At 40.1% G+C, this 11,796-nt stretch overlaps 1 protein-coding gene and 1 long non-coding RNA gene across 5 annotated transcripts; one reads left to right on the top strand and one right to left on the bottom strand.

Annotated features, from left to right (window-relative positions):
- The first annotated feature begins 416 nt into the window (after positions 1-416).
- On the top strand, positions 417-4,996 carry LOC307047041. Its single transcript, XR_013810330.1, has 3 exons — positions 417-491; positions 1,051-1,156; positions 4,860-4,996. It is a non-coding gene; the product is annotated as an uncharacterized lncRNA (long non-coding RNA).
- LOC307047040 (uncharacterized protein) lies at positions 2,067-8,930 on the bottom strand. Of its 4 annotated transcripts, none has more exons than XM_079693753.1 (6): positions 6,384-8,930; positions 6,012-6,080; positions 5,879-5,912; positions 5,686-5,782; positions 5,212-5,283; positions 2,067-5,101 (listed from the first exon to the last, which is right to left on the bottom strand). In XM_079693753.1, exons 2-6 carry the CDS (start codon positions 6,077-6,079, stop codon positions 4,803-4,805), a joined length of 570 nt encoding a protein of 189 aa, XP_079549879.1. In that variant the 5' UTR covers position 6,080; positions 6,384-8,930; the 3' UTR covers positions 2,067-4,802. The 4 variants fall into 4 exon arrangements, 3 of the variants coding, with proteins under 3 accessions (XP_079549879.1, XP_079549880.1, XP_079549878.1); XM_079693754.1 differs by having other exon boundaries at positions 2,067-5,106; positions 6,012-6,100; positions 6,384-8,929; XM_079693752.1 differs by having other exon boundaries at positions 6,012-6,100; positions 6,384-8,928.
- Between the last annotated feature and the right edge of the window lie 2,866 nt (positions 8,931-11,796).

The raw sequence follows: 11,796 nt of genomic DNA, 5'->3' as shown, positions 1-11,796 counted from the left end.
AAACAAACATTCTCCAGCTGCGAAATCTATATAATCCTGGTTACTAGCTTCTTTAGTTGAGGCCAGAGCCATATAATAGAATTATATTCTATCTATATGGCGCTGGTTGAGGCGGTTGAGGCTATCAAAGAGAGCTAACGGAATGGGGCAGGACTTATCTACGGTTGCCGGCAGGTGCAAACGCGGAACAACGGCCCAAAACGCATACATAAGCAGGAAACACCTCCAAATAATGAAATGAAAAACACAAAAACCCCGAAAACAAACGCAACAAAAAAACGCTGCAAATACCAAAACGATATGCAAAGTCCAAAGCACGTACAAATCCCAAAACACTTTTTTTTTTGAAAACATTCCGGAAGTGCTCCAGGCCTCTAGGGGGCGCGCTACGTGGAACAGATTGATGTCTGACCAGACATAGAGAGAACGAAAAAGAGTGATGGAAATCGGGAGGAAAGAAAGTTCATTTAAGTGGAGAAAGATATAAGAGGGTAAGTTTTGTTTTTATTCATAGAGCGTCATATTTATATAGCTAGCGTTAGCGTGCCTAACTACTACACCAGCTGAGGAGAGGAGAGCTTCACGTGAAGAGAAGATAAAGTGAGGGAAGAACATTGTTAAAAGAGATGACAAATCAAGTGCAGGCAAATAACACGGGCCATAGTGAGTAACGCGGAAAAAGGACATTTGAATTCTTGACAGTTTGTTCATATGTATGTATTTGTGTATAGATGTTGCAATACAGAGCTTTAGCAATTGCCTGTAACTATGGTCATGCTAATAAAGCTACTGAATTTAATTGAGAGAGAAAGAGAGAGAGAGAAATGACAAAATGTGAAGAGGGACAAAGTAACGACAGTAGAGTAGTGTGCATTAGACATGCTCAAGAACAAATATAAAGAAGTCATTCAAGGAGAGAGAGAGACAAAACACAGATTCAATGGTAAACATGATGTATCTTTTTATTTATTTAGCTAACCACTATTTAGACTATGTGTTTTTGATCGACTTGATTAAATGGATTTACTACATCAATGTATGTCTTTTCAGGCTGCCATGTTTTGTCCTTTCTGTGGCCAACATCTGGGGAAAGTTCAAGTGTTATGCGGCTCCTGTGGCAAAAATGTACAGTTTTTGGCAGAAGTCGAACACAACAGTAAGTTCACTTTTTTTATTGTGTCTATTTAAAAGCAAGAAATAAGGATTCAACACAGTACTCTGTTTAGAATACTAATAGAGAACCGCAGTGACGCGTCATAAAACCCATAAGTAAACTTCTTCCGGTTCCTTTGTCAAAAACCAATGCAATTTCTCCATAGGATTTTGGAAAATAGCTCGAAATAAGGTCTGTGGTTGACACACATTTAAGAGAGGGATCACGTTTTGTTCAGCCGGATAATCTCCACATGTCAACCCTACTTTTATAATTTTTGAATCATAAATCTAGTCGCCAGAAGCAAAATGCTAACGTTATGCTATAAACGAACTACAAGCCAGTACAGCAGCAGCGTCGCACGACTTCAACGTCACGCCAACTTAAGATCGTTTCAACTGACTTGCACTGAAACTGCACTTTGAACACTTTAAATATATTAACATTTTAAACTGTATACCCCGGTTATCTAGGCCCGTTTTGTTTCATGTATACCACGTTTATCTAGGCCCTTTTTGTTTTATGTATACATGTCACACTGTGGGAAACGATATTTCGATATTTCTGGATGTATAACACATGTAGAATTTTTGACAGTAAAGCTGATTTGACTTTCGCGCGCTTGCATATTTTAACAAAGCTTTTCATTTTAGCCACACTGAATTTAACTAGAAGTCATGGCTGTGTCAATTACCAGTCTGATATCGTTTTACAAAGATGACAAGAGTGTAGATAGGAGAGAACCACTACAAGTCAGGACACGTAAAACAGTGCAGCCTAGATGAAGGTGTGCTTACCGGTGTTTTCAGGGCTAGCATGAGGGACAAGGTTTATAGTGTCGGTGAGTAGTGATAGCAAGAGTACCGTTAACCTAGAGTTAATTTATTCACAAACATTCCCATCAACAAATCCATTTTATGTGTCACATGAAATCTTTATTAGGCAAGGCAAGGCAAGTTTATTTATATAGCACTTTTCAACACAAGGCAATTCAAAGTGCTTTACAAAAAATTAAAGACATTAAGAAAATGGCATTTAAAATCAGTCATTAAAAAGAAAAGCTAATAAAAGAAACATTAAAAGAAAAAATACATGGATAAAAGTTACAGTGCAGTCTAAGATATGAATAGTTCAATTAAAAGCAGCGACAACAAGAAAAGTCTTCAGCCTGGATTTAAAAGTAGTAAGAGTTGCAGCGGACCTGCAGGTTTCTGGGAGTTTGTTCCAGATATTTGGAGCATAATAACTGAACGCTGCTTCTCCATGTTTAGTTCTGACTCTGGGGACAGAAAGCTGACCAGTCCCTGAAGACCTGAGAGATCTGGATGGTTCATAATTTAGCAGGAGGTCAGAAATGTATTTTGGGCCTGAACCATTCAAAGCTTTATAAACAGCAACAGTATTTTGAAATCTATTCTTTGACACACAGGAAGCCAGTGTAAAGACTTCAGAACAGGAGTGATGTGATCCACTTTCTTTGTGTTAGTGAGGACTCGAGCAGCAGCGTTCTGAATCAGCTGCAGCTTTCTAATACATGTTTTAGTGAGACCTGTGAAGACACCATTGCAGTAGTCCAGTCTACTGAAGATAAAAGCATGGACAAGTTTTTCCAAATCCTGCTGTGACATCAGTCTTTCAATCCTAGATATGTTCTTTAGGTGATAGTAAGCTGATTTAGTAACTGTTTTAATGTGACTGTTGAAACTCAGGTCAGAGTCCATGACTACACCTAGATTTCTGGCTTTATCTGTTGTTTTGAACATTGCATACTGAAGCTCAGTGCTAACTTTTAAACGTCCTGCCTTGGCTCCAAAAACCATTACCTCAGTTTTATCTTTGTTTAATTGGAAACAGTTCTGACATATCCAGTCATTGATTTGTTCAATGCACTTACTCAGTGTTTGAATTGGAGCATAGTCTCCTGGTGAAATGGTTACGTAAATTTGTGTGTCATCCGCATAGCTATGGTAACTTATTTTGTTGTTCTTCATTATCTGAGCCAGTGGTAGCATGTAGACGTTAAAGAGAAGAGGCCCCAAGATTACAAATATTACACACCAGAAAACCCAAATATCCATAAAATATTAGTTTCATGGAAGTCACCCCGTCACATATAAGAGCATTAAGACATAGAGTACATAGGCTAAAACAAAACATCTAAAGATATAACCTTGCACTTTGATAAGTCTCGTGAACATTTTCACTATTTTGACATTTTTATAGATGAAAATTGAGCTAAAGAAATAAATGGTAGATTAATCCATATTGAAAATAGGTGTCAGCTGCTACACTAATTATAATAGTTATATTTCTTAATTAATTAAGATAAGATATTACTGTATTGATCCCAATTTGGGAAATGTTTGTGTTGCAGCAGCATAACAAGAAAAACAATATAAGTTATTATATATACAAAAGTATGTGAGGGATGGGATATTAAATTGAATATAAATGTAAAATGTACATGTGATTTTATGTCCAAGAGAAGCTATGGAGCAGAGAGTTCTCTGCCAGCCAGAGGTGATTTGTTATTAGTTCAAAATGTCAAACTGATTTCCCTGACTACAATCTTTAGTTACATGGTGAAACGTTATGCTGCTTGTACTAATTAGACTTATCATATAAGCCAGACAGGTTTTAATAGGATGTATTCATTATCTTTACTTATGTTGCGGTCTTTTCAGCAGCGCCATCTGTAAAACGGCGATACAGTCACTACCCATCATTTACATTTCACCGTGACATGGACAAAAATGTAACGTCAGCTTACCTCATGACACGAATCCAGACTCTCCTTTGGAAAACATTGGCCGGGAAACGATAGAACAAGCACGTTTCATGCGAAGACCTGTGGCTGCAACCCGGAGCAAAGCAACAAACCATTGCGTAGCTAACTAGTAGCGCTAGCTTTAGCTAACGTTAGTTAACGAAACGAACTGCCGAGTAAAATTGGAAAACACTGGTAATGAATAATTCTATCATTTGTAAAACTACGGTTAAAAACGACAATTTCAAAAATACAGATTCTAATGGTCAGATATAGATATACAGATACTAAAGATATGCATGTACTTGCTTTCAAGCAGAACACAGTGGAAAACAAACTTAGCGGGAGTGTTTACGTGTTCGGCGTAATGACGTACAACGGCCTCGAACATTTCTGTAGTCCTATTCAGCCACTCGGTAACAACCATCGTTTTTCAGACACGTAAACTCTTCAAAAATCACCAGTGGGGTCACTGCTGATGTATTTAATGTCGTAGAACAAAACGATGATTTGTCTATTACATTTGTGTCAACCACAGACCTTATTTCGAGCTATTTTCCAAAACCCTATGGAAAAAATGCATTGCTTTTTGAGGAAGGAACCGGAAGTGCTAAAAATGCTAACTTACTTCCGGCTTTTTGGACGCGTTACTGCGGTTCTCTATTGGCAGATGCATACATGGGTTATCAGCATGAAGGACACATTTTTTCATTTTCTGTTTATGTGAAATATGTAGAAGCCATCATTAAATTGTAGACCAATGCATGATTAAATACACAAAACAGCTTATATTATACATTCATAATTGTGTATTAGTTCTATCTTTATAGAGAACATTATACATTTAGAATCAGATTTTGAGACAGTGAGCGGCTGGGAAAGTCACACCGCCATGGGGCACAAACAGTTGCTGACGTGATGTTTTCTTCGCATTCTCAGGCATTCCATAAGGAGGGTCAGGAACTCACGCTTGGGACTACCAGTGTCCACTCCATCCTCAGTGTGTCCCTCATCATCAGTGAACTTAACTAACATCTCATGAGAGGGGTCAAATGAGGCACCTTTGAAGCCGCGGATTGCTCCATCCCACACATTGGCTCTATTCATATTGAACCTGCTGCAAGATGTATTTGTTATTTTTGCAGAGAGTTCTGCAACAATGTGTGCCGCAGTCAGGTATTCTGTGCTGGGAAAGACAAAAGTGATGTATTGTAATATTAAATGATGAAGCTAGTAATAAGATTTACAGTATAGAATAGAACAATTAAGTGGTAATAGTAACAATTAATACCTTTGCTCCATTTTGTCTTCTGGATCAGACTGGCTATCAATAATGATAAGTGCATACACATTTGTGTAGTTGCTGCAATGAGAAGACAGTTGAATAATTACTTCAAATACATAATATATGCATGACAGTCATATTTACAAAAGGATGTCGATCCTCTTCCTGTTTTTTTTCAATACATTGGCTTCTAAACTAACAACGGCACTTTTGTCATACTCCTGCACAATCCTTGTAAACATTTGAAATGGATGCAACAAACAATATCTGATCTTTGAAAAATATTTGTGGGTGTTTTTTGTATCGTCTTCACTAAGATGTCAGATGTTGTAGGTGTCATTTGGAATTGTATGAAATTATAATTGTTCTGCTTCCTGGCAATGTTACCCACTGTGATTGGAGGCTTTACAAACAAACAAATGTAAAATAAAGATACCCAGCAAACAACTGTGTCACGATGCAACTGTCAACATCGTTTACCTATAGAAGTGGTTCTGAGCCGGGGCAGACTGGACCTCTTCCTGGAATGGGGTTGGTGCTCCATCCTCTTTTTACCCAGGAAATCAGTGCAGTGGATCTAATGACAGTGTCATTAGCACACAAAGGTATTTATTGATGTCATGTTCAGAAATTCAAACCTACATGGTATAATTACATTTTTAATTAGTCTTACCCGATCAGACGCTGGTTGTGGGTGCCTGAGAGGTCTGATAAAGGTAAACAACAAATATATTCAAAATACTGTACTGTCAAAACATTCTGCTTCTTGTGGCACAAAATAGTATGTTGACAATGTTTTATTTTACCCTGTCAAACTGTTGTCCATTCGTGGAGTGCTCACTTTTGGAACATTTGGAATGTCCCACACCTGCATACTGTACACACAAATGACTGACTGAAATAAAATAAATTCACTTTAATTAAGAATAAATGCCACGATAAATCCAAACTGACCAAGGTACATTATATTGTTGAGCGTCCTTTAACTCTCACATTAGGATTTACATTGGGGCACAATAAACCAGCTCCTCTCTGCACCTATAATATATCTATAAGATATTATTACAAGAGTTACATTTAGGTGCACAGTGCTGTCTCTTGACTTGCAAACTCTTTTACCAAACAAGCTAACGCTAGCTGGGTAAATATGACGCTCTTTGTATCAAAACAAAACGTACCTTCTTATATATCGACTTTTTCCACTTCGATCTACTTTGTTTCCTCCGGCTTCAATTTGCAGCACTCTTGTTCGTTCTCTCTATGTCTGGTCAGACATCAATCTGTTCCACGTAGCGCGCCCCCTAGAGGCCTGGAGCACTTCCAGAATGTTTTTTTTGTGTATGTCTTTTGCAATTTGTACGTGCTTTGGACTTTGCCTATCGTTTTGGTATTTGCAGGGTTTTTTTGTTGCGTTTTTTTTCAGGATTGGTTTGTTTTTCATTTCAGGATTTGCAACTTTTTCCTGCTAATGCAAGAGTTTTCAAAGTGTGGGTAGGTGAGCCTCCCCTCAGAGAACATAAGAACAGCCGCGCCCCCCCTCCCAATTATTATGGCTGTTATTATTATTATTATTATTATTGTTGTTGTTGCTATAATGCAGGGTTATTCAATTTGCATTTCAAAGAGGTCCAGTAAGAGAAAATGTAATTAAATGCTCTGTTTTCGCTGTCTACCTTCCGCCATTTGAAATTACTCAGACTGTTTCTCTCCTCTTGTCTCGTCTCTGTGTGTGTGTGTTTGAATCTATCGTGCTGACTGCACCGATTTGATTGGCTGAGTAGCGTCACCTCCTTAAAACATTAAACAATAACTTTTTAAAACATTTTTATTTTGATGTTTTAAACATATTGTATAAAACTCCCCCGCTACTTGGACTATTCCTTGCACCCCTCTAGAATAAGCCCGAATGGTCTCAACCATATTGCATCAGTAACGTGCATTTGTTATTATAACAAGATCGCAAGGACTCTGGTAGTGTTTGGAAAATTGAGTGTTGTTCAGTTTGTGTGTTGTGGAATATGCGTGTCCGTGCATGAAAATATACCACACACCCAATTACAATTGCATGTTCAATTCACTACCCTGGAAGTTAATACAGTTGTTAAAGTTGGAACAGCCTGTGGACAGCCGTTCTTCCTTGCATGTCAGTAGCCGACACCTTCTTACAGAGGACAGGCACATCTAGCTGCAGCACGACCCGTATATTTCCGCACACCGTGTTCTCAAGACATATTTTTTTTAACATTTTCAACATGGTGGATAAATCCTTATATGCTCCCGGTAACACACTGAACGTCAACTTTGCCTCCTTATTACACTCACCCCTACTTTAGTGGGAACAATGAGTCTGCGTCTTTGATGCACACAGGAATACACGCAGATCATCCTCTGGCTGCAGCCTTGATCGGTACTTGCTTTTGATCAAAGTCAATGCGGAAAACCTGCACTCACACAGGTAGGTGGAGGTGAAGGGAATGAGCACTTTTACAGCCTTTTTGGCGAGGTGGGGGAACTCGGTCTCCACAGACAGCCACAAGTGGGCAAGTGTCACTTTACTCGTCTTTTTCTCGTTCTTTTGTGTCTCACGCTGCGCCTCCCCTGAAGCTCTCTGGCGCCCCCCAGGGCAGGCGCGCCTCACACTTTGAAAACCGCTGTAAAATGTATTTGTTTTTGGTCGTTGTTCCGTGTTTGTACCTGCCGGCCACCGTACTTATCTGCCTCTGAAAAAAATAAGTTGTGTAGCATGATTTAAAAAAAGCTTTTCACCACTATGACCCCCCAGGTAACAGAGGGTAAATTAGATATAGAATAATAGATGAAAACTTAAATATTAAAAGCTAGGCGAGTGCAGAAATGTCACATTATGTGTGTCAAGATGAGGTTTGTTTCCAGGCCGTGGCCTTCCAGTTGATTAGACATGCGTCTGTCTGATTAATACTGAGAATGAGCCCAGCTGCCCCGACACACACATTCATGCTAAATGTGCTAAAGGAATTAGTCTTCACCCCAGAGCGTCAAATGAATCCTGAGAATGAGCGCTACACAGCAGTGGCGGCGCTGGATATTTTCTTTTGGGGGTGTTTGACGTTTCATACAGGGTGCTCAAACATTTAGGGTTTCCCATTAATGTACCGGGCGCTACAGTGGAATGTTCAACTGCAACACTCCCCACACGCACACACACAGTCTACCCGCGACTGTTACAATGAAGGCACGATAATCAGCTCACGGCATATAGGTGTAAGCAGGGGCAAAGTGCTATTTACCTCTGGCGCCGCCACTGCTACACAGATGTGTTAACTGGACTAATGGAGTCTTCCTCCAGCCCCTGCAGCTTCCCTCTAATCCCTCACATCTGCAGTGCGCAGCTGGAGATAAAAGAGGCCAAGGCAGTGCTGCACTGAATCAAAGCTTTATAGATCAACATCAGGAAAGATTATATTACAGTATGCTTGCCTTTAGCAAAACAGTATCATCCTTTTCCCAGCTAACTTTAACTACTGACAGTTAAAACGATTCACTGTTAGATAAGTGTGTATGTTGTTGTGCTCACCTGGGAGAGCACGCGCCCCACATAAGTCCTATGAAGGTCGCATCCTTTCTTCCCTTCCCTTTTTTCTGTCTGCAACCCTCAACTGCACAATCCAATAAAGACAAATAGGAAAAATAAATTATCTAAAAGAAAGGTTGAGTGTGTTTAGGATTCTGTAGCATCTAGCTGGATGATTCAGATTGCAACCAACTGGATACCCCTCCGCTCAACCCTCCCTTTATAATGGTTTGGAGTATGAACATAGTTCTAAATATTATATTCCTTATTAACCAATATATCTCCCTAATTCTACACACTGCTCCTTGAATGTAGAAAGACGTGTATAGCTGGCTCTAGCACATTGTGTTATCAGCATAGACTATACTGGACTCATCCATGCCGTTATGTAACTCAAGGGTCTATAAGTAGATGTCCCTACTGCAGTACAATGAACAAAGGCTGACTGGAAGGTATTACAGTCTCAATGATCTCCAACACCATAGCATGTTTTGGAAAATGGTATATGTATCATGGTATGGTGATAAAGAGCCATCAAACACGCAGTTCTTTTGTGATTTGTTTTGATTTTCAAATTATTTTGAGATAATCAGTTTAAAAGAGAACATTCACAATATGCTCTGTGCCCAGCTACCCAGCCATACTTCAGTGCCTATTTTACATACTATAAAGAAGTCAACTATTATCTCAGCAGAGGCTAAGCTTTTCAGCTGACATCATGCCCATTAACCTCAGACCGGACCTTGTGCTGTGGTCAGATCATTGAGCTGAATGTAGCGGGGAAGAAAAGGTCCGGACAGTTCAGGAAGGCTGCAGAGGCTCAGCGATGACGAGGGTGCTCCGTTAGCAGGGAATAAGATGGCCCTAAGGCACGCAGTCAAAGAACTGAAGGAAAGGGGCAGTCAGCGGCTAAGAAGGAAGCGAAATGAACCCCTCTGGAGGTGTCATATCAGTGAAACATTAGCCGCGTTCACACCATGTACTTTGCCGTACTTAGTTCCCAGCACTTAGTTCCCCATGGAACTAAGTACAGATCGCGTTCACACCGGAATAAGTCCCTGAGGGAAGATTACGCAAATGAGCCGCTGACGTCACTTCCTCTTCTTCTGCTTTGGGTTTACTGGCAGGCCGAAAACAACTTCACAGCGTATACTGCCACCCTAAGTCCCCGGCCGGAAGTCCCCGGAGTTGGGGACTGGCAGCAGCTTCTTCTGAAGCCTTCCGAGTAAATCGCCAGAACGCCGACACCTCCTCATTTCCACCGCTCCCATGTTTTCTTTTGTGTTGCCATAAGTTAGTCTCTCTACGTTTGTGCGCTGGGTGAATGCTAATGCTAATAATGCTAATGCGAGGATAATAAAATGTCGGCTCTACAAAACATTTCAGAGTTTTACGGGGCATGGTTTGCAATTCGCCCAGCCAATCAGAACTGGGGCACTTTTCTTCCCCCAGGAGAGTACCACCTCTCTAGCATGCACTAAAAATGGGGGTAAAAGTTCCCGGCACTAAGTACTCTTTTTGGTGTGAACGTGACATAAGGGGTACTAACGGAACTAAATGGGAAAAGTACGGGGAAAAGTACTCCGGTGTGAACGCGCCTATTGAGGAAAGAGCTCCCACTTTATAACCCACGGGCTGCCATCCCTCACTCGACCATCCTGCAGAGTCCAGGAAACAGCATGTCTCAAGAATGCAATCAAGGGATATTAACACCATCGCTACATAACAGACTTGTCTCCTTCAATATCCACCATCATCACACTTGAACTTGTGAAGCAGTTCACTGAACTGTGCATGGCTGAATGCAGCCTACTAAGCAGAACTGTTGGGATGTTCCAATTAGCTAAGCAGAAGGAAATTGTTGACCTTGTAGAGTTCTTTATGTAAAGTTTGGTCAACAAATTCAGCATGGCATGAAACCCAAAACATTTTTCTTATGTAAAAATGGAAAATGTGTACCTTGAGACAAATTAGTAATTTGCAACATAATCTACAAATTAATTAATATTGCACATCATGGTGACATTATAAGAGTTACAAGCAATTTTCCGTCTCAAAAGAGTCTACTTTACTGTGTAGTGCTCCAATGAACCTCTATGCAGATGATACTCATATTATCATAGCACAATTAACCTGGGAAGCAAAATATTTTAGTTGGGCCCTTTCATCAAGCCCCGATCTTTGGTGAGATATTCAAACAACAAAAAAACAGACAAATATAAATGTTTCTAATAATTCAGCCAAATACCACTTAGTTGGTAGAGATGCCAGCAATTTTATTTAAACCTTATTCTTTGAAGTCTCTAGTGGACACAAAGAATTTGTATTCCGTGTTTTCTTCCTCTCATACGCATCAAGCCCATACTTATACTCAACAACACGCACGCACCCCCCCCCCCCCCCGCCACACACACACACAGTCTTATGTTTGCCTGTAAACAAGCTGAAAGACACACAAGCAAACTCACCCACACCCCATTCCACTTGAGAGCACATAAAGAGCATGAGAGAAAAATTGTACAGTAATTTTACACAATAAGAGTCCAGCACATGTACAGCCCCCCCACAGCCTGTAGGCAACACAGTTGTTCATGGCTTCCATTAGCTCGTCCATTCACAGAAAAATATGAGTCCATCTGCTTTGCATCCTTTGTTGAGAAGAAAAGCTGTTTTTCTTTTTTTCCACCTCCTGTCCTTCCACTCTGCTCTGGGTAGAAACAGCAAAACTGGCATAATGGAGACCAGCCTCGCAGGAGATTTTCTTTTCAGCATTGAATTCAAAAGATTGTCATCGAAATGCTGGAATGTCTAACAACTACAATCTACGCTTAGATAATGGTACCGTACGCTAGAGCGTCAGAAAAGAGTCCACTTCTGTTTTTGGTTCTCCTTGTTCTTCTTAATCTAAAAAAAGTACAAGATGATTTGTTTTTAAATTCTACTCACTAGATAGAAGTTAAGTTAAACCCTGTGAAAATATTGAGATTCTTGGTAAAGGCACAATATTCAGCCATGAGGAAAGAGCACACCGCTACTATTGT

This window comes from Notothenia rossii (assembly GCF_949606895.1).
Source record: "Notothenia rossii genome assembly, chromosome: 7".
Classification (NCBI taxonomy): Eukaryota; Metazoa; Chordata; class Actinopteri; order Perciformes; family Nototheniidae; genus Notothenia; species Notothenia rossii.
Note: the sequence above shows the minus strand (reverse complement) of the source record. Positions and strands in the feature narration are given on the sequence as shown.